The sequence below is a fragment of the Myotis brandtii genome, unplaced genomic scaffold, assembly GCF_000412655.1.
Source record: "Myotis brandtii unplaced genomic scaffold, ASM41265v1 scaffold363, whole genome shotgun sequence".
In the NCBI taxonomy this organism is placed as follows: domain Eukaryota; kingdom Metazoa; phylum Chordata; class Mammalia; order Chiroptera; family Vespertilionidae; genus Myotis; species Myotis brandtii.
This window is the reverse complement of record NW_005363938.1, coordinates 3,788,713-3,810,494: the sequence shown is the minus strand read 5'-3', so window position 1 is coordinate 3,810,494 and position 21,782 is coordinate 3,788,713. Positions and strand designations below refer to the sequence as shown.

Here is a 21,782-nt window from a genome sequence, read left to right as displayed (position 1 = left end):
TATATAGGATAGAGGCCTGGTGCACGGGTGGGGGCTGGCTGGTTTGCCCTGAAGGGTGTCCTGGATCAGGGTGGGGGTCCCGCTGGGGTGCCTGGCCAGCCTGGGTGAGGGGCTGATGACTGTTTGCAGCTGGTCACACCTCCTTCAGGGTGGGGGTCCCCACTGGGGTGCCTGGCCAGTCTGGATGAGGGGCTGAGGGCTGTTTTCAGGCTGGCCAAGCCGGCGATGGAAGCTCCCAGCCTCTTCTTTTTTTCTTTTTATTCTGGGATTTATTTACCTTCTATAATAAAAACTTTGTTGCTGCTCCAGCTCTGAGGCCAGGGCCTGCTGAAAGCAGGCATCTGGGGTTTGTTTAGCTTCTATAATTGCAACTTTGTTGCTTAGAATGGAGCTCAGAGCCCGGCCACAGCAGGGAGGAAGCTTGGCTTCCTCCATCACTGGAGCAAGCAAGCCTCCTGCTTGCTACAGCTGTGTGGCTGCTGGCCGCCATCTTGGTTGGGTTAATTTGCATATCCTGCTGATTTGCCAATGGGAAGCATAGCGGAGGTATGGTCAATTACCATGTTTGTCTATTATTAGAGTAGATAGCACAGCTGAAACTTCAAAAGAAAATTTTAGTATCTAAATGCATCTTTATTATTGTCAAACATTATTTGAGCATTCTCACTTGTTCTTGTCATTAAAAAGTAAAGGGAAGAAAGTTTCTGATTTGCCACTTTCTGACTGGCAGCATACCTTGCACATAGTAGGTAGTAGTGAAACATGATTTCAATTCATCAAAACTTTGTGCTAGGAAAATGATCATAATGTGAACAAGAGGCTCTGAGCCTCCCAGTGGGATACCTAGGTGAGAAATAGAAGCATATAGCTTGTATTCTCCCTGGTTGAGAATTTACCCCTAACCTATTGAAGTCTTTTACCATACCCATGCTCTTTACTTGGAAGTTGAAATCAGTTTGGAGCAGATCTGAAGAAAACAATTTCTAACCCTTTTTTAAAATCTTTAAAGTCTTACCCAGTCTTCTAATCTTATTTTAACAGAATTCTCAGCTAATCCTCTAGAACAGTGGTTCTCAACCTGTGGGTCGCGACTCCTTTGGTGCTCGAACGACCCTTTCACAGGGGTCGCCTAAGACCATCCTGCATATCAGATATTTACATTATGATTCGTAACAGTAGCAACATTACAGTTATGGAGTAGCAACGAAAATAATTTTATGGTTGGGTCACAACATGAGGAACCGTATTTAAAGGGCCAGAAGGTTGAGAACCACTGCTCTATTATGAGGTTTTTCTCTTCTGAGGGTCTGTCATGTTCACAGCTGTCTGCTGGGGCTTGGTTTATATAGTGATGAACAAAAGTGTGATGGGACCTGCTTTCATTGTCCAGCGGACTATAATTTTTGATGTACTTTAAAATATTTGGGATATAATTCTACGCTTATTTATACTCAATGGATAACAAAATGTTTATATTCACAGAGCGATCGATGTCTTACTCTGATGAGTCTCGACTGTCGAATCTTCTTCGGAGGATCACCCGGGAAGACGACAGAGACCGAAGACTGACTACTGTAAAGCAATTGAAGGAATTTATTCAGCAACCAGAAAATAAACTGGTAAGTATAGCGTGCTTGGAAATGTTGATAATTTTTGTGTTTCCATAATAAACTAGGTAAATGCTATCCAGAGTGGTTTAAGAAGGGAAAAGGTTTGCTTCTAAGGAGCAATAACAGGGATTTCTTATTCCAGATAAATTTGGCCTGTATTATGATGATCTAGAATTTAATGCCCCTATTCTGTAATTTATCTACCATTGTTGGATCCACATTGGTTCTGCAATAAAGTGCTTTTAACACATGTATTATGTTGTCCTCGAATTTTTTTTTCTGTGTTTCAGAACAGAATATCTGTTGTTTTTCATATGTGAAATTGGGGTAGGGGTTACATATTTTGTTCATGGGTAAGTTTGGTCTGGTGATCAGGACCAAATAAATGGAAAAATTCTTTCAAGGACAAAATGTAGGAGCAGTTACATATTTCTCTCTACCCCAAGTAATTCTCCTAATATTAAATTAAGAATTTGATATGAAGAGAAAAATTAATGAGAAATTGTATGGTGAATCAAATAATGTTTGATTCAAAGCAAGCTTCTCCCCCAACCCCCAAATTTTATTAAATTTTATTATGAAAAATTATAAATATACAGAAAATTCAAAGAATTTTACAGTAAACATCATATGCCCATCATCTAAATTCTGTCATTAACATTTTACCATATTGCTTTATTATATACTCATCTCTCCCCATCAATTCATTTTTAAAAAATGCATTTCAGAGTAAATTAAACAAGCCTTTTGAGTTTTTTACCCCCATTGATGATCATGGCTCTGTTTCATATGGATGAATTTTTTTCATAGTCTGAAAAAAAACTTATAATATTCCTGAAATATGCTAATTGGGGACTGTGAGCTGTTGTCCAATTATAATTTGGAAGGGTACACAAGAAAAAGTACACAATGTTATTCTTAAAAGTACAGGAATTTGAAGTTTTTATAAATGTTTTTTTTTAAAGGTACTGGTTAAACAATTGGATAATATCTTGACTGCTGTACATGATGTGCTTAATGAAAGGTAAGTAACAATGGTTAAATTTAAAATGTAAGGTATATTTTTTGAAATTATTAAAAAATAAACAAGATAAACCCATTGGTTTCATTTATGAACATCTATTTAATGTTTCACTGGATTCTCTTGTCATCTTTATCTGTGTTAAAGTATTTATATGTCAATAACCATTGACTACAAATGGAATCCTTGAAAGGGAATATAATTTTTTAAAAATTTGTTAACATAACTGAATAATTGAGGATTGACATATAGAGTGACATAAATTCTTAATGCAGGCATGAATGAATGAATGAATGAATGAATGAATGCAATTACCGTTTGTAAACTAGAGAATTTTGAAATTGCTTAGAGAGTAAAGGTGAAATGGATCTTCCTTTTTTGGGCAGCTCAAACCTAGTCTATGAGGCTACTGGGGTTCTCCAAAGGTATGCAATCATTTATTTGTATGGTGGCTTCCAAAGAATTGCAGTGTTGGAAAGCACCCACAATTTATCTCAGCAGGTCATGAACCTTACTGTTTTATTTCATATAGTTACCTATTATACTTAAATGAGTGTTGTTATTCTTTTAAGTTTATTATATTTAACTTAGGAATTTCCTATTTTTATAGCCCTTACATAGTGAACATTATATAGTATGTATATATAGTGTGTTTTATCTAATCATTTGTTGCTGCCTTTTTCTGTGAATCATTTAGTGAAGCTTGAGATGGAATTGAAAGCATGAATTTTAGTATTTTTTGTTTTTTCCTTACTGTTTGTAAGTAATTGAATCTGTAAAAGAAAGCTCAGTGTCTAATTAAAGTGCTTTTGGGTACTGCAGGATAGAGAGAATAGAGAATATTTAAGGTGAATAAAATCTCAACCTTTTATGTAGTTTGAAATAGAATTTTTTAAAAAATCATTTAAGACATTCTTTTGTAAGATATTGTCATTCTTATCCTTGAAAGCTTAAGCTTTTTGTGTATTTTGTTTTGTTTGCATTAAAATAAACACAGTAGCAAATTGCTTCAGGAATTGAGACAAGAAGGCGCTTGCTGTCTTGGCCTTCTTTGTGCTTCTCTGAGCTATGAGGCTGAGAAGATCTTCAAATGGATTTTTAGCAAATTTAGCTCATCTGCAAAAGATGAAGTTAAACTCCTCTACTTATGTGCCACCTACAAAGCACTAGAGACTGTAGGAGAAAAGAAAGCCTTTTCATCTGTAATGCAGGTAAGATTGGGGGTAGGGGGTGTTTGATGATGTGCTTGGAAAGAAAATTGTCTTTAATATATGTCCTGCGAAGGGGAGCTTGAAAAAAGGAAATTTAGAATAGAGCTATCTACTGATAGTAAATGCGATATAAGTAAAATTCCTCTTTTTGAATTTGAGTAAAGGACACACATTAAAGATAGCCTTAAAATAAGTTAGGTTTCCCACCCCCCACCTCTCTGCTTTTTAGAAGCTTTCCTTTGAATTTGTTTAGTACTAGAATTATTTGCAGGTTTTAAAATAGGAACTTCATGGAATAGGAGGGGCTTCACATTTTTTTGAGGGAGACAAAAACTGAACATCACAAGTCATACTAGGCTTTTTTAGGTTTGATAATATGTCAAATGTTCTTATTCCAAGTGATGTAAAATAATTGTGTATAAATTAATATCAGTCCTACTTTATTCTGCCTTTTTAAAGGATGCATTTTTTTTTCTTGATTATAGAGGTCATGAAAAAAAATTTTGAAAAGATTCGAAAATTATCTGTAACTAAACAGCATAACACCAAAAGAGCTTATCCTATTTGTTTGTTTGTTTGAATTGATTTCAGAGAGATAGGGAAATGGAGAGAGAAATAGAAACATCAATGATGAGAGAGAATCATGGATCTGCTGCCTCCTGCACAGACCCCAATGGGGATCAAGCCTGCAACCTGGCATGTGCCCTGACTGGGAATCTAACTGTAACCTCCTGGTTCATAGGTCCATGTTCAACCACTGAGCCACACTGGCCAGGCTATCGTATATAGTTTTTATATTATGAACTTTCCCCTAAATACTTATTTTGAAACTTTTAAAGTCCACAGGAAACTTCAGTATAGTGAACACTATACATCAGAGGTCCTCAAACTTTTTAAACAGGAGGCCAGTTCACTGTCCCTCAGACATTCCACACATGCGCACTGCTGGCCCAGGACGAGTCGGCTGCTAAGCAGGACAGGCAGCGGCTGCAAAAACACCCGGCGGGCCGGATAAATGTTTTCGGCGGGCCACATGTGGCCCGCGGGCCGTAGTTTGAGGACCCCTGCTATACATCCTTTACTTAGATTTGTCACTTATTAACATTTTGCTACAGTTATTTTATTTTTATACATACACATATACTTTTTTGCTGAATCATCGGAAAATAAATTACACATATTATGACAATTTACCCCATAATGCTTTAACATGTATCTCCTAAGAATAAGGCTATTCTCTTATATAACAAAACTATAATTTTATTACATAATACAACCTATATTCAGATTTCTACAGTTACCTCTGAGATGTCTTTTATATCTTTTGTCTTACCCGACCAGAATCTCATCAAGATTCATGCATTGTGTTTGGTTTGTGCCTCTTTAATCTTTCTCAGAACAGTTCTTTGTACCTTTTTGTCCCCCTTATTTTGTAGAATCATCTACTTTCTGGGCTTGTCTGATTATTTCTTTCTGATTAGATTTAGTTTAGACATTTTGGTCACTAATACTTCATAGAAAGTTTATACTTACTATTGCATCACACCAGTAGGCATATAACTTCAGGTTGTCTTATTCTCTGAGATGAAGAGTTTGATTACCTGGTTGAGATGAAGACTACTAGGTCTTTCCATTGTGAAGGTTTATTTTTCTCCCTTTGTATTTAGTGATTAATCTGGGCATGATGTTTTGAGACCTTCTGGGTATCCTGTTTTTTGGTAATATCTCAATGATTTTTAGCATCCATTCATGTTCTGTCTATAGATTATATAACGTTGGCTGTTGCATAATGTTTGTTTTCTAATTCTAGCATTTCTATATTTATAATATTCTTTTGTAAAGACAAGCTTTCATTTTTTGGGGAAAAAAGTGGCTTTAAATAGCTGCAAAATATTATGTGAGTGGTATGCCATCTATTTATTTAAAAGAAATATGTAGTGATAATATGAGCCTGTAAGTCACTCATGAATTGGGGCCATGTTAATCTCTAAGTCATTCCAGTTTGAAGCATGTATTAATATTTTCAAGCATAAACTGCTTTATTTTTTTAATTAGAAAGTAATTGTGGTATTTTTTAAATGTTCCTAAGCACATATTAGTTTTTGTATTTGAAATGTAAAATCACATCAATGCATTAAAGAGAGCACTTAGGAATAATGTAAATAGACGTTACTTAGAAATAATTTTAACAGACATCAAAGAGGAGAAAACAGTATTTGTTTCCAGCCTAATACCTTAGTGGAATGAAATGTTTTCAACTTTTTTTGAGCTAAAACTATAGAATTTATTTTCTTTGGTATTATAGTCAGATTTGGATACAGTCACTATTAAATAATGAACCTAATTTGCTTGTTTTCTTCCTGTTTTGTTGAATGTTCATGGTTTGCAATTTTTTTTTTTTTTAGCTTGTAATGACCAGCCTGCAGTCCATTCTTGAAAATGTGGATACACCAGAATTACTTTGCAAATGTGTTAAGTGCATTCTTTTGGTAGCTCGATGCTACCCTCATATTTTCAGCACTAACTTTAGGGTGAGTATCCCAATCCCTCTTTTCTGATGATGGAGTGAGAGATTGATTGCATGTATAAGGACCTGGGAACTCAAGTAGAAAACAAAGTTTCTGCTCCTTTGAGTATAATTAAGTGATGTTCAAGGATCCAGGATTGAATGGTGCAGCATTAATGTTTTTATAAAAAATACTACCTATTTTCTGACACGCATGCCCTAAGATATTTAAAGAAAAATATATCATTTTATCAGTGTCATAAACAAAGTTCCATTTTCTTCTGGCTGCCCTCTCTCTTTTTCACTTTAAATGTCAAGTAGGTAGACAGTAGATGTCCTTTCTAGGGCCACTTACTCTGAAATCATCCACAGGTGGAATAGTAGTAAGACCTTAAATTTAAATTGCTTGGTGCCCTTTTCTGTTTCCATCCAGGATACGGTTGATATATTAGTTGGATGGCATATAGATCATACTCAGAAACCTTCGCTCACACAGCAGGTGTCTGGTAAGTGGTGCAGCATATACCAATTATGTAACTATTGTGGAAAGGAGCACTGATCCCTCGAAGACCAGCTGTTAATTGTTTCACAGATACAGTTTGGCTTTTATAAATGAACATTACTTGTTAGGTAAATTTAGCTTTTCAAAAGAAAATTGTGTACTTTGTAGTAGATAGGGAGAGTCCAAGTAGAGATTATAATGCTCCAGTAAGAAATTGAAAGGACTTAACTAAATCCTTTGTGGCATGTGCTGGTAGGAGGGGATATAATAGTGGTCATATCCTGAAATATAGAACGGAAGGTCCTAGATATTTGTGACTTGTGTTGTTGTTTTTTAAATTAAAACACACACACAAACATGGATTAATTTAGAAAATAGTCATAAATGATAAAGAAAAAAAATTTTTGAGTTTAAGTGAATGACTAGCAAGACTCACTTGGGCACTTCAGCCCATTCTAAATGCTATAGTTTCTCTTATTTGGTGCGGTAAAATTCTGAAAATAAGGTGTGCAGGTGAATCTGGTTCTGTGTCATTTATTCTGGGGAAATCAGTGCATACCTTTGGTGGCTAGCTGTGGCCCTAGGATAAATAACCAGGCTGGTTGTTGGTAGGTTGTGGCATTTTCGTCTAAGCCAGTGATGGTGAACCTATGACATGCATGTCAGAGGTGACACGCGAACTCATTTTTTTGGTTGATTTTTCTTTGTTAAATGGCATTTAAATATCCTATATAATAAAAGGCTAATATGCAAATCAACTGAACCGCAGAAGGACCGGTTGCTGTAACAGGCACTGACCACCAGGGGGAAGATGCTCAACACAGGAGCTGCCTCCTGGTGGTCAGTGTGCCAGATGCTGGGCTCATGGCTGGCGAATGCAGTGACAGTGGATGGAGCCTCTACCACCTCCACAGCAGTGCTAAGTATGCCCACGGGGAGTGGGCCTAACCCATCAGTTGGACATCCCCCGAGGGCTCCCAGACTGGGAGAGGGCACAGGCTGGGCTGAGAGACCCCCCTGAGTGCACAAATTTTGTGCACCGGGCCTCTAGTATAAAATAAATATCAAAAATGTAAGTCTTTGTTTTACTATGGTTGCAAATATAAAAAAAAATTCTATATGTGACATGGCACCAGAGTTAAGTTAGGGTTTTTCAAAATGCTGACACGCCGAGCTCAAAAGGTTCGCCATCACTGGTCTAAGCCATGTGTATAGTGACAATATGGTTATTAAATCTGCTGAAAAATAAGGACGTGAGATACATATTCTGGAGAACATTTATTTTTGCAGCATTTAAAAGATGTTGGTTAATCATGGTTAGCATGCTTAATAGTTAGTAGTCCTGGTTTTGTGATACAGGTCGTGTTTTAAGAGTTGGCAAGTTGAAAACCAGAAAATAAGGCTCTCAAATATATTTTTTATTTGGATTTTTTTTTTAAACTTTCTTATATGATTCCTAGGGTGGTTGCAGAGTCTGGAGCCATTTTGGGTAGCTGATCTTGCTTTTTCTACTACTCTTCTTGGTCAGTTTCTAGAGGATATGGAGGCATATGCTGAGGTGAGTATAGACAAAGTTATTTCCTAAAATTTCGGTTAAAAAAAATAAAACATTAACCAGTGTCACCCCAGTAAATTCAAAAAAAGGAAAAAAATAAATTGCTACCAAAACAAAAAAATCTTAAAGTGCTATATTTATTTTAAAATAAGTCAGACCACCTGACATTTGAACAGGAATTATAGGACCATTGCCAATGTATTATTTTTCTTAGATGAGTTTTTAAGTTACCAGCAGAATTACTGAAAAGACTGAAAGAAAAATTGTAGGCCTGATTTTGCAAAGCTTGAAATCATCTTGGTAGCTGGTAGCTTTCTGAAGACATTTTCTGTAGTTCACTCTTATGTTTTGTTAACTAAAAGAGACTTAAAAAGTGAGGTGAGGCCTGGCTGGTGTGGCTCATTTGATTGGAGCGTTGTCCTGTGCACTGAAGGGTCACTGGTTTGATTCCCAGTTGAGCAAGTACTCAGGTTTCGGGTTCTTCCCTGGTGGGGGTATGTATGAGAAGCCGATTGATTTTCTCTCTTCTCTAAAATCAGTAAAAACATATCCTCTGGTGAGGATTAAAAAAAAAAAAAAGTGAGGTGAGTTGTTAAAAGTATAAAAGCCCCTGAAGACTTTCCTCTTACATGATTGGAGATCATAGATTATACTTTGGAGGACAAGACTTGGTTTCTTCCACCAACTTTTGCAGCTGTACAAGTGCTTGTAGCAGTTTTAAGGGTGCTGCTGAAGTCTCTGTTACTGGTTCTTGGCTTTCCTGGCCCTACTGTTATGGCTTAAACCTACTGTTATCTGACTGAATCTTTCTGGGTTTCTTTCCTACTCAGATCTACAATAATTCTTGTTTGGTGTTCAAGCTTCCGTTAAGATTTAGCTTCATATTTTTGTTATACCTTGGCTACTTCTAGCCAATAAGAATTCACTGCATTTTTTAAAAATATTTTTTAATTGATTTCAGAAAGGAAGAGGGAGGGAGCGAGAGATAGAAACATCAATGATGAGAGAGAATCATTGACTGGCTGCCTCCTGCAAGCCCTACACTGGGGGTCAAGTCCGCAACCCCAGGCATATGCCCTGACCAGGAATCAAACCGAGACCTCCTGGTTCATACGTTGACAACTCAACCACTGAGCCACGCTGGGCAGGCAAGAATTCACTACTTTTAATGGCACAAGTCTACTTGCCCCCTTTCAGAGAAAAGCTAGGGAATATTTTGTTTCCACATGTTTCTTTGCCCCCCATACATCGAAAGTCTTTGTTCCTCTCCCACCTTTCAAGCTGATCTGCCTCTCTGAAGCCACTTATTCTAATTTGTAGAGATTCATCCCTATGATATCCATAAAATCTAATTCTCTTTCATTATGTGATTGTTTAATTATCAGTAGTGATATATTGGTTCTAGTATCCCATTTTTTACTAATCTTTTCCTTTTGAGTATATCTTATTTCTGCAACTAGATTATAAATCTGGGAACCAGATCTTATACTTTTTACCTCCCTCCTCCTCACCTCCCCCCCTCCTGCTCCTGCTCCTCCTCCTCCTCCTTCTTTTTCTTCTCTCTTCCTCGTGTGTGTGTGTGTGTGTGTGTGTAATGGTGGTGTGGGGTACTTATTATTTAGTTGAGTATTTTGAATACCTGGAATTAGATTTTACCAAAAAACAATTTAGGAATGGCAACAGTTTTGGTTTTATTTATACCAACATAAAACTATATAGTATATGTACTACAATTCATTTTTTCTCAATACCTATCTGAATTGGTACAGAGGTTATTTCCTTAATCTACTGAGGTTAATATTGCCTTATTTAATTAGAAGTAAAATCTACTTTTACAACTAGATTCATGTTTCCTTTTCTCATACCTCTTTATTTGTAAAAATCTATAAAGTGTCTTACTTAAATAAGAATGCTGTGAATTCACTTCTAGGACCTCAGCCATGTGGCCTCTGGGGAGTCAGTGGATGAAGACATACCTCCTCCTTCAGTGTCATTACCAAAGCTGGCAGCTCTTCTCAGGGTTTTTAGTACTGTGGTGAGAAGCATTGGGGAACGTTTCAGCCCAATTCGGGGTCCTCCAATTACTGAGGCATATGTAACAGATGTAAGTGTCTTTAGGAGTTCTAAGTATTATTCAAGAATAAAATTGTTTTGTATTATAAATGTTTCTGTTTACCTGGTATTCTATTATTAACCCTTTATTTATTTAGAATGTATGTATTTGGCTGCTTTCTTAAATAGCCAGGAAAGTTGGGAATTCTATATTTAATCCTATTCCTACTTCCTCCTTTTCCCCCATGAAAAAAAGGCCACTGTGAATTTTAAAATGTCCATGAACTTTTCTATTAGGAGATCCTTCATTGATCCCTTTTATTCTTGGTTTTGAACATATATTAAAATTTTTTGTTTTTTAATAATTATTATTTTACTTTAAATTATTGAGTCTCCTTTTAGTTTTCAACATACTAAAAATAGCACACTATAGAGAAAGCCTCAAAAAATAATTTTCTGTGAGCATGACAGGATGAAACAACTAGATAGGCTGACATCAAAGGATATAAAGATATAAGGACTTAAAATGTGTAGAAATCTGAGGCCAGTTATAAGATTGCCACATTTCTACAGCCCCCAATATCAGCTGCACTGTATTAATGTCTGATGAGTGGGTCAGCATAATAGACATAAGACATGAACCCCATCATTATACTCTACTTGAATAAGAAGGGAGAATTGTGTGATACAGCAAAAAAAAAATTAATCTAAATAATTAAAATTTTACTGTTTGGACAAAACTCTAGTTTTTATGAGCATTTACTTTTGGTGAACATATTGCTAGATAAAATAGGACATTAATTATGTTTGTAATTCTTGGTAAGTTATTTGTGTATTTGAGCAGAAATGACTGATCTTGAAGATAATTAAAACCAGCATGTTGATAGTTTAAACCTGATCAAAATGGTTTAATCTTTGTTTCTTTGTAGCTATCTCAAAGAGGTTGTTTGATGACTGCTTCAGTGTTGAAATATGTTAACTCATATAAAACAAAAGGAATATAATAGTATTCTAGGATAGTTATAGATTAAATGTATTATTTTATGAAGGTCTTTTAGGCCTTTTTAACCTATACATAGGTTTTAAAAACTTATGTGTAGTGGTTGTTGACTATTACAGAAATATTTTAGAGCTATCTTTGTGTCAATGTGGTTTTTTTCCCCCCAAAGTTATTCTTATAAGAAATTTAGTACATTAATATTGATTACTATAGTGGGGGTTTTGATTGGAAACTACACGATTTTCATAATCTTCATGTAGGTATCATATGCTATGAATGAGAATACTTTTCTTTCAAAAGAGACCATCAATACATGAACTTTCATAAGCTAAAGGTGACTTAAATGTTTAGTTTTAAAAGGGTCTCTAGGAGTTCTAAGTATTGGTATTGATTGTCCAAAGCCCAGATGCTAAATTACAAAAAGTTATTCTCGTGGCAGGTTATTCCAATGCTGTTAATACTGTTACTGTTCTAAGTTCTGGTGTGTTTTCATGATTATAAAGATTCTGAACTTCAGCCATTTAGTGATAATTTGGTGCATAGGAAGCTGGTAGAATGGAAATAGAGGATGGCAAATTCCATTTCCTGTCACAATAGTACTTTAGAATTTTTTGGGCAAGATCACTTTTGTGTATTGTACTAAAGATACCCTTATTATTATTCAATCTCTGAGAACTAGAATATTAAGAGACTATTGACAAGGCAGGCAGTTAATTTTCAGTTGAAACTGCATTAAGTAGAAAATATTTTTTTGCTCTGTGGAAGCATGTGAATTTTTTTAAAAAGCTGCTTGTTTTCCCCATTTGCAGGTTCTATACAGAGTAATGAGATGTGTGACGGCTGCAAATCAAGTGTTTTTTTCTGAGGCTGTGTTGACAGCTGCTAATGAGTGTGTTGGTGTTTTGCTCGGCAGCTTGGATCCTAGCATGACTATACATTGTGACATGGTCATTACATATGGATTAGATCAACTGGAGAATTGCCAGACTTGTGGCACAGATTATATCATCTCAGTCTTGAATTTACTCACATTGGTATGTGAATTCTTTTTTGTTGCTTTTTAATATGTTTTGGTGTATTCAGGCCCTAAAATTTAATTTGATATGGTTGTTTGGGGGCTTTTTTGAGTACATTAGTCTTATTTATATAATCTAGTTTGCTTTTGCCCCTAGTATCTATTTACTTTTGGTGTTTGATGGCTCATCTCAGTGTAGATATATTCCTTTTTCTTTTTTTTTTATGAAACATCATCCTTCACATGAGACTATAATATCTTGATAAATACTGTATAAGAGAAGGTACTTGATAGCTATTTTGAAAGACCTTGGTATGTTTTTGTTTTTTTAAAAATATATTTTATTGATTTTTTACAGAGAGGAAGGAAGAGGGATAGAGAGTTAGAAACATCGATGAGCTGCCTCCTGCACACTCCCTACTGGGGATGTGCCCGCAACCAAGGTACATGCCCTTGACCGGAATCAAACCTGGGACCCTTGAGTCCGCAGGCTGACGCTCTATCCACTGAGCCAAACCGGTTAGGGCTGACCTTGGTATGTTTTGTTTCCCATATTTTAATTGTTAATCATAAATATTCCCCTTAACCTTTTATTATTAATAGTATAATGAATTTCTACATACTTAACACTACTTACTTTCTGTCATTTAGAAACACATGGCCCATCTAGTTTCATCTAGGCCTTTGACTTCCCCCTCTTCCTTGCTGTCCCTCCATCCCCAACTGGATTATTTTAAAAGAAAATTCTAGATGCTATTCTGCTGAACACGTCTACCACAGCTGCACTTCCCTTTGCCAGTGTAAAAAAAAAAAGTCTTAATGTTAACTTGAAATTTAAAGTATAGGAGATATAGCCTTGGCTGGTATGGCTCAGTTGGTTGAGCCATGAACCAAGAGGTCGTTGGTTCGATTCCTGGTCAGGGCACAGGCCTGGGTGTGGCCTCCATCCCCAGTAGAGGGACGTGCAGGAGGCAGCCCATCAATGTTTCTCTCTCCCTCTCACCCTTCCTCTCTCTCTTAAAATTAATTTAAAAAAAACTTTTTTTTAATGTATACCATTGCCTGGCTGGTGTTGCTCAGTGGTTGAGCATTAAGTTATGAACCAGGAAGTTATGGTTTGATTCCCGTTCAGGGCTTATGCCCGGGTTGTGGGCTCAATCCCCAGTAGCGGGTGTGCAGGAGGCAGCTAATCAGTGATTCTTTCATTGATGTTTCTATCTATCTCTCCCTCTCCCTTCCTCTCTGAAATCAATAAAAATATATTTTAAAAAATGTATAGCATAGATAGATATAGATATATAGTATTTTGTTTTATTTTTTTTAATAAATGGATTGTTTTTCAGAGCAGTTTTTGGTTTACAGAAAATTTACTAACTAAATTTTATAGTTTAGGGTTCACTCTACATTCTGTGGGTTTTGACAAATGTATAGTGCCATATATTTACCATTATAATATCATATAGAATAGTTTCACTGCTCTAAAAAATCCCATGTGCTCCACCTACTCCTCTCTTCTTCCTTCCTCTTAAGACCCCAACAACCACTGACATTTTTACTGTCTCCAGGGTTTTGTCTTCTACAGAGTTGGAATCGTATAGTATATAACCTTTTCAGATTGGCTCCTTTCATTTAACAGTATGCATTTAAGGTTCCTCAGTGTCATTTTGTGACTTGATAGCTCGTTTCTTTTTATTTTATTCACTTAGATTGTTGAACAGATAAATACAAAACTACCATCGTCATTTGTAGAAAAATTGTTTGTACCATCATCAAAACTACTGTTTTTGCGTTATCATAAAGAAAAAGAGGTAAGTAATACATTCATAATTACTCTTTTTAATTGAGGTCATTAAAGAGTTTGGTTAATCTTGTTTATAGGCTATATAAATGAATTGATAAATATTTGATTTAGAATATAGTGATTATAATGATTGTTTTAACTTGGTATTTATAGATTATAGTGCTATATACCTTGATGAATGATTGCCAGATATTTTTTTTAGATTTTCATTAGTTTTTATTAAATTTGTTGAGAACTATTGTGTATATTATACATAAAACTTCATTATTACTTTCTCAACTGACTCCATATCTAAACCACTATAGACTTTCTAAGTAGATGTAGTGAAACCAATCTTAATAAATTCTGTTTGTATATGTGCTTTGACACTGGCTGTTTTTTTTAAAATGTCCTTTTAAGAAATTTCATATGACCAGTTTTAATTTAGAATTTCCTTTCTATATAGTAAAGACTTATTACAAAGAAACCTACTGAAGTGTGTAGGTTCCCAAAAGGTTGGGTTTTTTTTTGAAATTAAGATCTTTAGTGTTCTGTATAGTAAATTTACCAATCTTAAATTGATTTGCATCATCACCATGTGTGGATAGTAATTTATTTTCTATATAATTATAGAAGATTTGTTTTCCGTTGAATTGTTACTTTCCTGAATTCTCTTTTTCAGGTTGTTGCTGCAGCCCATGCTGTTTATCAAGCAGTGCTCAGCCTGAAGAATATTCCTGTTTTGGAGACTGCCTATAAATTAATTTTGGGAGAAATGACTTGTGCCCTAAACAATCTGCTACATAGTCTACAACTTCCTGATGCCTGTTCTGAAATAAAGCACGAGGCTTTTAAGAATCATGTATTCAATGTAGACAATGCAAAATTTGTAGTTATATTTGACCTCAGTGCCCTGACTACAATTGGAAATGCCAAAAATTCACTAATTGGGGTGAGTCTCTACTTGTAATCACTTTTTTTATCTACATTGAATTCTCTTCTCATTGCATATTTATGAATTTCATTTACTGTCATGTCAATGCATCTACAGAATCCCTATGGAACAAATGGCCGTATTTAGGACGTGCCTGAATAATTTAAATTAACAGGAATATTTTCTTGCCATATGTTTAGCTCTCTCTCCTTCCCTTCCTTGACAACTTCTTGATAAGATTTCTAAAATATTTGTTATATTTCATAGAAAACTTTTTTAATGAATTTCTCCCATTTACTTTAACATGCTTATAGAAAAGTTGTCAACATTTTCCACAGCTCAAATTTATATAGTTCTTTTGTGTGCAGCCCTTTCCTCCCTTGGTACTTTTCTCCTTCTCTTTACTAAAATCAGTACTTACATATGGCCTCACTTTTTGACTGCCCACTTTTTAGGAATATATATGATTTCTTTGGAGAAAGAATAACAGTTTCTTTCCTTTTAGTAATGTGAAGTGACCCCCTGTTTTTTCTTTGTGATTATTGCTACAGTTTATATATTTTTTCTAGTGGACCTTGCAGGATTGAAAAACATTATTTCTAATAAAGAGTAATGGCATATAACTAAGATTATGCTTTCTAAGAGAAGGGAGGGAAAAAATCAAGATTTGGATGTTTATACTCGCATGCTGTTCCATCCACTGAGCCAAACCGGTTAGGGCAAGCATGCTGTTCATATTGTTAGGTCAGATTGCCTCATCTCTATCCTTCCATAGCTATTCCTTCCCTCACTGCCAGTTATGGCTTATGTTGGAAGGCTGCAGTAGACTCTTCCTTTCTTTACACTTTAAAAATTTGTTGTGTAATTCACATTGTATACAGATTTGAGGAGGTTTATGTCCTGCTCTCTGGGAACAAGGAGAAGGGGATAGAGCAGTCAGGTGGAATGGAGCATTTTAGCATGTAAAAAGCTTAGGGTGGCAGTATGTTTTTTTCTCAGTGGACAGGGCATTTTGCCATTTGCAATATATGAAAAATTGAGGAAATCCAATGTATTACAGTAAAGGGTACAGAGGGCTTTGTTTAGGCCAGGATCAGTAAACTACAGCCCATGGGCCAATTGTTTCCTCTTTGTAAAAAAAAATCTTTATTGAAGTATAATTTACATAACATACAATTCCCATTTAAAATTTCAAGTCAATGAATTATAGTATATTCACAGAATGCAACTATCACCAAACACCTGTTTTTGTAAAGAAAGTTCTATTGAAACACAGCCACTCATTTGTTTTGTCTATGTATGTCTTCTTACTCCATTGGCAGAATTGAAGGGTTGGACATTGCAATAGAAGTGTCATATGGCCCCAGAGTCTAAGATGTTTACTCTCTTATCTTCACAAAAGGTGTTTGCTAACCCCTTGTTCAGTGTATTAGATTGTTTCCAAATTTAAATGTCATTTTAATTTTATAATATGTATAGACATATTTACCTTGGTACACGTATTGGATGAGTCAAACACTTTCTTTTGTACATCATCAGATGTGGGCGCTGTCTCCAACTGTCTTTGCACTCCTGAGTAAGAATCTGATGATTGTGCACGATGACCTGGCTGTTCACTTCCCTGCCATTCAGTATGCAGTGCTTTACACTTTGTATTCTCATTGTACCAGGTACTGTATGTACAAATATTCTTAAGAAGAAAAAATTTTTAAAGGGCTAGATAGGCCCTTTAAAGTACAGTTTTAAAAAAATATGTGCTGATTTAACTTTGGAATTGCTTGTTTAAAAAAAAATTTAGAGATGGAAAGATGATCCGAACTTTGTCTTTCAGGCACGATCACTTTATATCTAGTAGTCTTAGTTCGTCATCCCCGTCTTTGTTTGATGGAGCCGTGATTAGTACTGTAACTACAGCTACAAAGAAACATTTCTCAATTATATTAAATCTCCTGGGAATATTGCTTAAGAAAGATAATCTTAACCAGGACACAAGGTAACCGAGTAATATTTTATGTTAACACTTCCTAACTTTTTACTAATTTTTTAAAAATATATTTTTATGAATTTCAGAGAGGGGGAGAGAGAGAGAGAGAAACATCAATGATGACAGAGAATCATTGATGGGCTGCCTTCTGCACGCCCCCTACAGGGGATTAAGCCTGCAACCTGGGCATGTGCCCTTACCGGGAACCGAACCCAGGACCCTTCAGTCCGCAGGCCGGCGCTCTATCCACTTGAGCCAAACCAGCTAGGGCACTTTTTATTAATTTGACTTCATGATTTGAGAGTAAGGAATGAAAATTTTTGAGTTGGGGTAGAGCAACTTCTTCATTATGAAGCACTTTAAAATTTGGTATTATTGTTTAATCTGGGATTTCTTATTCTTTTTCAAAAGAATTATGTAAACCCCAATATTTTATGGATAAATATATTTATATAGATTTTTTAAAGGCATGCAATTTTTGACAAAGGGATTTCTAAAGTTTTAACTTTCGTTTCCTATTGCTTGAGATATTTAAAAAAACAAACAAAATAAAACTAATGTAAGAAGAGGAGATATTCAACATTGATTTTATCTTTTGTAATGTAATATCACTGTATATTTTGTATTTCAGGAAACTGTTAATGACTTGGGCTTTGGAAGTGGCTGTTTTAATGAAGAAGTCTGAAACATATGCACCTTTATTCTCTCTTCCATCTTTCCATAAATTTTGCAAAGGCCTTTTAGCCAACAGTAAGTTTCTGTGCTTATTTTAATTTTGTTAACATTTAACAAGGGATCATTGGTAATGGGAGAAAGATAGTCATTTAATACTTCCATGTCCTGAAATGCATAATCCCCATTTTAGTGAGCGATGTATAATATGTTTTTTTTTCTTCATTCTTAATATGTCAAAAATAAGTAATTTTAGGTGTTTAAGTAGTTGTCACATTTTAAAACTTATGTGATGTTATATGTTTCATGAACTTTTGAAATTTCCCTCAGAGAAAGATTTGGGTAAAGACTAGCCACTTTACTAGTAAGTGGATTTTGTTGAACTATCATTTTCTCAAACGTTAGTGCCAGTGAGAATTCTAGGCAGGGGCAGAGCTTACTCCATAGTAGGCCCTCACTGTTTGTTGAATGTCAGAAAATTATGATATGCTGGCATAGAAATTCTTTTGGCAAGCTGAAAATAACTATCTTTTAATTTTTAATAGCTCTTGTCGAAGATGTGAATATCTGTCTGCAAGCATGCAGCAGTCTCCACGCATTGTCCTCTTCCTTGCCGGATGATCTTTTACAGAGGTATGGACTAAAGATCCTATCTTTTGACCCTAGCCCTAATAACTTGGAAATATTGCCACACCTGTATCATCTGTTTCATTTTTTCATAGGTGTGTTGATGTTTGCCGTGTTCAGCTAGTCCACAGTGGGACTCGCATTCGACAAGCATTTGGAAAGCTGTTGAAGTCAATTCCTTTAGATGTTGTCCTGAGGTATAACAGTTTTGTTGGGGCAAAGACATTCCACTATGTTTTTACTGCCTAACATAGTTTAGGAAAAGATAAGTCATCTATTATTGAATTAATGTCATATCTTGTATGGCCCTTCTCAGTGATTGAAGAGAGATAAGCTCATGATAATTAGTGTAGAGTAATTCATGTAGTGCCAAAATGTGTTTCTTAGTATTTCAGTTACTTGAAAAAAAACTAAACTGCGATCGTTTATTGTTTTGATCAAGTTAATTTGGGATGTTTAAGAGCCAGAAATTTAATAGTTGTAGTAGCATTCTGTGTTTTAAAGCCTCAATTTTATTTTTTTACTTCCAAATTTAGTTATCAAAGAAATGACCCATTTATAGTATGTACTACTAACCTTTTAACTAAACATTTTTCATGACAGTGACTTTATTTTCTGTCTACAGCAATAACAATCACACCGAAATTCAAGAAATTTCTTTAGCATTGAGAAGTCACATGAGTAAAGCACCGAGTAATACATTCCACCCGCAAGATTTCTCTGATGTTATTAGTTTTATTTTATATGGGAACTCTCATAGAACAGGGTGAGATATTTCTTTGACTCTTTAACTGGGGAAAGTAACATATACTTGAATATCTTGGCCCTATGCCTACTTTTAAGGAGAAAATGTCAGGAGTGGTATAGAAAATGATATTATAAAATGGATTATTTTAGTTTTCAGTAGGAACCATTGCTTTGAAATTACCATCTGGATCAGGGGTCCTCAAACTATGGCCCGCGGGCCACATGCAAATACAAATATTGTATTTGTTCTCGTTTTGTTTTTTTACTTCAAAATAAGATATGTGCAGTGTGCATAGGAATTTGTTCATAGTTTTTTTTTAAACTATAGTCCGGCCCTCCAACGGTCTGAGGGACAGTGAACTGGCCCCCTGTTTAAAAAGTTTGAGGACCCCTGATCTGGATAAAGAAAAATGGCCTTTGAAATTGAGAGATGAAATGTGGTTGACAGTTAACTGATCTCAACTTGTCATCAGTGCTTTGAGCAGGGTCTGGGGGGATAGACATTCTGGAGATGCTTAGTTGGAGTGAATGTTTTAGCCTGATAGCCAGGTTGTCTTTGAGCCTTTTACCCTAATCATCCATCCATATCATACCTCCATCCTGTTTTGACTGTAACAGACCTCCGCAGAATAAGAGGTGGGGGTATAATGCTTCTCAAACTTGCAGTTTTTACCTTTTTGGAGTAGGAAAAATTGTAGTTCCCTGCTTCCATTCCCCTTGTAATTTTTATTATTATTAAAATGAAGTTGTCATTGTCTGTTAAATATGAAACTACTTTTCCCAGGAAGGACAATTGGTTAGAAAGATTGTTCTATAGCTGCCAGAGACTGGATAAGCGTGACCAATCAACAATTCCCCGCAATCTTCTAAAGACAGATGCCGTCCTTTGGCAGTGGGCTATTTGGGAAGCAGCACAGTTCACTGTCCTTTCTAAGTTGAGAACCCCACTGGGCAGAGCTCAAGATACCTTCCAGACAATTGAAGGTAATTGACTAGTTCTTTGGCAAACATTGTGATGTAAATACTTTCAAGCCTTATATTAAGACATTTGTCTTTGTTAAAACAAAAATATGAGAGTATGATATTTTTCCTTTTAAGTTTATTTTTTAGACAATTTTGTTAGAATAAGCTTTCATTGAATAATTGTGTTGGCAACAACATGGTTATCTGTTTTTGTTTAAAAATTCAAGAGATTTGCCCTGGCTGGTTTGGCTCAGTGGCTAGTGTCGGCCTGTGGACTGAAGAGTCTCGGGTTCGATTCCAGTCAAGGGCACATGCCCTGGTTGTGGGCTCCATCCCCAGTTGGGGATGTACAAGAGGCAGCCAATCAACGATTCTCTCTCATCATTGATGTTTCTATCTCTCCCTCTCCCTTCCTCTCTGAAATCAATAAAAATATGTTTTTAAAAACAGTTAAGGGATTTGTATGGAGAAAACACTTTTCCCTAAAAATGAAAATTCTTTTATATTGAGAGTTTTGTTTTTAAATGATGGCTATACAGAGGAAACTTGATAAATGTGAATTTGTGAAATTATCTCCAAGTACTTCTGCACTTTTTAAAGATTTCTTTTAAATATGGAATGTTGTCTTTGCTTTTAGGTATCATTAGAAGTCTCGCGGCTCACACATTAAATCCTGATCAAGATGTTAGTCAGTGGACAACTGCAGACAATGATGAAGGCCACAGTAGCAACCAGCTTAGACTTGTTCTTCTTCTGCAGTATTTGGAAAATTTGGAGAAGTTAATGTATAATGCATATGAGGGATGTGCTAATGCACTAACATCCCCTCCCAAGGTTGGTTTCAGTGGGCTAAGTGTTGCTCTGTAGCAGTTTCATGGTCAAACCTGGTGGTGGTGTGTAGAGCCGACTTCACAGTAGACTTGTATATTTGTTGTATGTGTGTTTGAGACATTTGAACCTATAATTTGAACCTATTTTCTTTTTATTCTAAAGGTCATTAGAACTTTTTTCTATACCAATCGTCAAACTTGTCAAGACTGGCTGACTCGGATTCGACTCTCCATCATGAGGGTTGGATTGTTGGCAGGTCAGCCTGCTGTGACAGTGAGACATGGCTTTGACTTGCTTTCAGAAATGAAGACAAATCTATCTCAGGTAAAGTGGTGTGTTTGGAGTTAATTTTAAATCTGTTGGATAGAAAAACTTGGGTTTAATTCTTTTGCTATTATTTAATCCATGGGTAAAATAAATGAAAACTTTTATTCATTTTCAAAGTTTTTGATCTAATGTTTCATAAAAGCAATAACTTCCAAAGTCACTTATTCATATTTTTGGACTTAGAACATATCAAAATATGCATTACTTATACATAAGGTTGGAACATTAGAGATAATTAATTCTAAGAAATTTGTCTATAGCAGAAATGATTTTTATAAGTTATAATGATGATAGTATAATGCATAGAAAAGTATATGTAAATTGTAATGTATGCAGAAGTATATCTACACTAATAAAAGAGAAACATGGTAATTAGCATACGACCGCTACCCTTTTCATTGGCTAATCAGTGAGTATATGCAAATTAACTGTCAGCCAAGATGGC

General features: G+C 35.5%; 1 protein-coding gene across 6 annotated transcripts in view; it reads left to right on the top strand.

Annotated features, from left to right (window-relative positions):
• The window catches only part of SMG1 (SMG1 phosphatidylinositol 3-kinase-related kinase), a 155,816-nt gene that overhangs the window by 77,860 nt on the left and 56,174 nt on the right, over positions 1 to 21,782 (top strand). For all 6 annotated transcript variants that reach the window (XM_014544419.1, XM_005871998.2, XM_014544423.1 and 3 more), the window contains 19 exons: positions 1,483 to 1,619; positions 2,576 to 2,634; positions 3,629 to 3,842; positions 6,248 to 6,373; positions 6,782 to 6,854; positions 8,311 to 8,408; positions 10,336 to 10,509; positions 12,267 to 12,491; positions 14,179 to 14,280; positions 14,935 to 15,204; positions 16,726 to 16,856; positions 17,018 to 17,179; positions 17,802 to 17,920; positions 18,388 to 18,475; positions 18,565 to 18,666; positions 19,095 to 19,235; positions 20,001 to 20,200; positions 20,817 to 21,013; positions 21,173 to 21,334. In XM_014544419.1, coding sequence (XP_014399905.1) covers positions 1,483 to 1,619; positions 2,576 to 2,634; positions 3,629 to 3,842; positions 6,248 to 6,373; positions 6,782 to 6,854; positions 8,311 to 8,408; positions 10,336 to 10,509; positions 12,267 to 12,491; positions 14,179 to 14,280; positions 14,935 to 15,204; positions 16,726 to 16,856; positions 17,018 to 17,179; positions 17,802 to 17,920; positions 18,388 to 18,475; positions 18,565 to 18,666; positions 19,095 to 19,235; positions 20,001 to 20,200; positions 20,817 to 21,013; positions 21,173 to 21,334 — 2,780 coding nt within the window. The remainder of the gene's footprint in view (positions 1 to 1,482; positions 1,620 to 2,575; positions 2,635 to 3,628; positions 3,843 to 6,247; positions 6,374 to 6,781; positions 6,855 to 8,310; positions 8,409 to 10,335; positions 10,510 to 12,266; positions 12,492 to 14,178; positions 14,281 to 14,934; positions 15,205 to 16,725; positions 16,857 to 17,017; positions 17,180 to 17,801; positions 17,921 to 18,387; positions 18,476 to 18,564; positions 18,667 to 19,094; positions 19,236 to 20,000; positions 20,201 to 20,816; positions 21,014 to 21,172; positions 21,335 to 21,782) is intronic.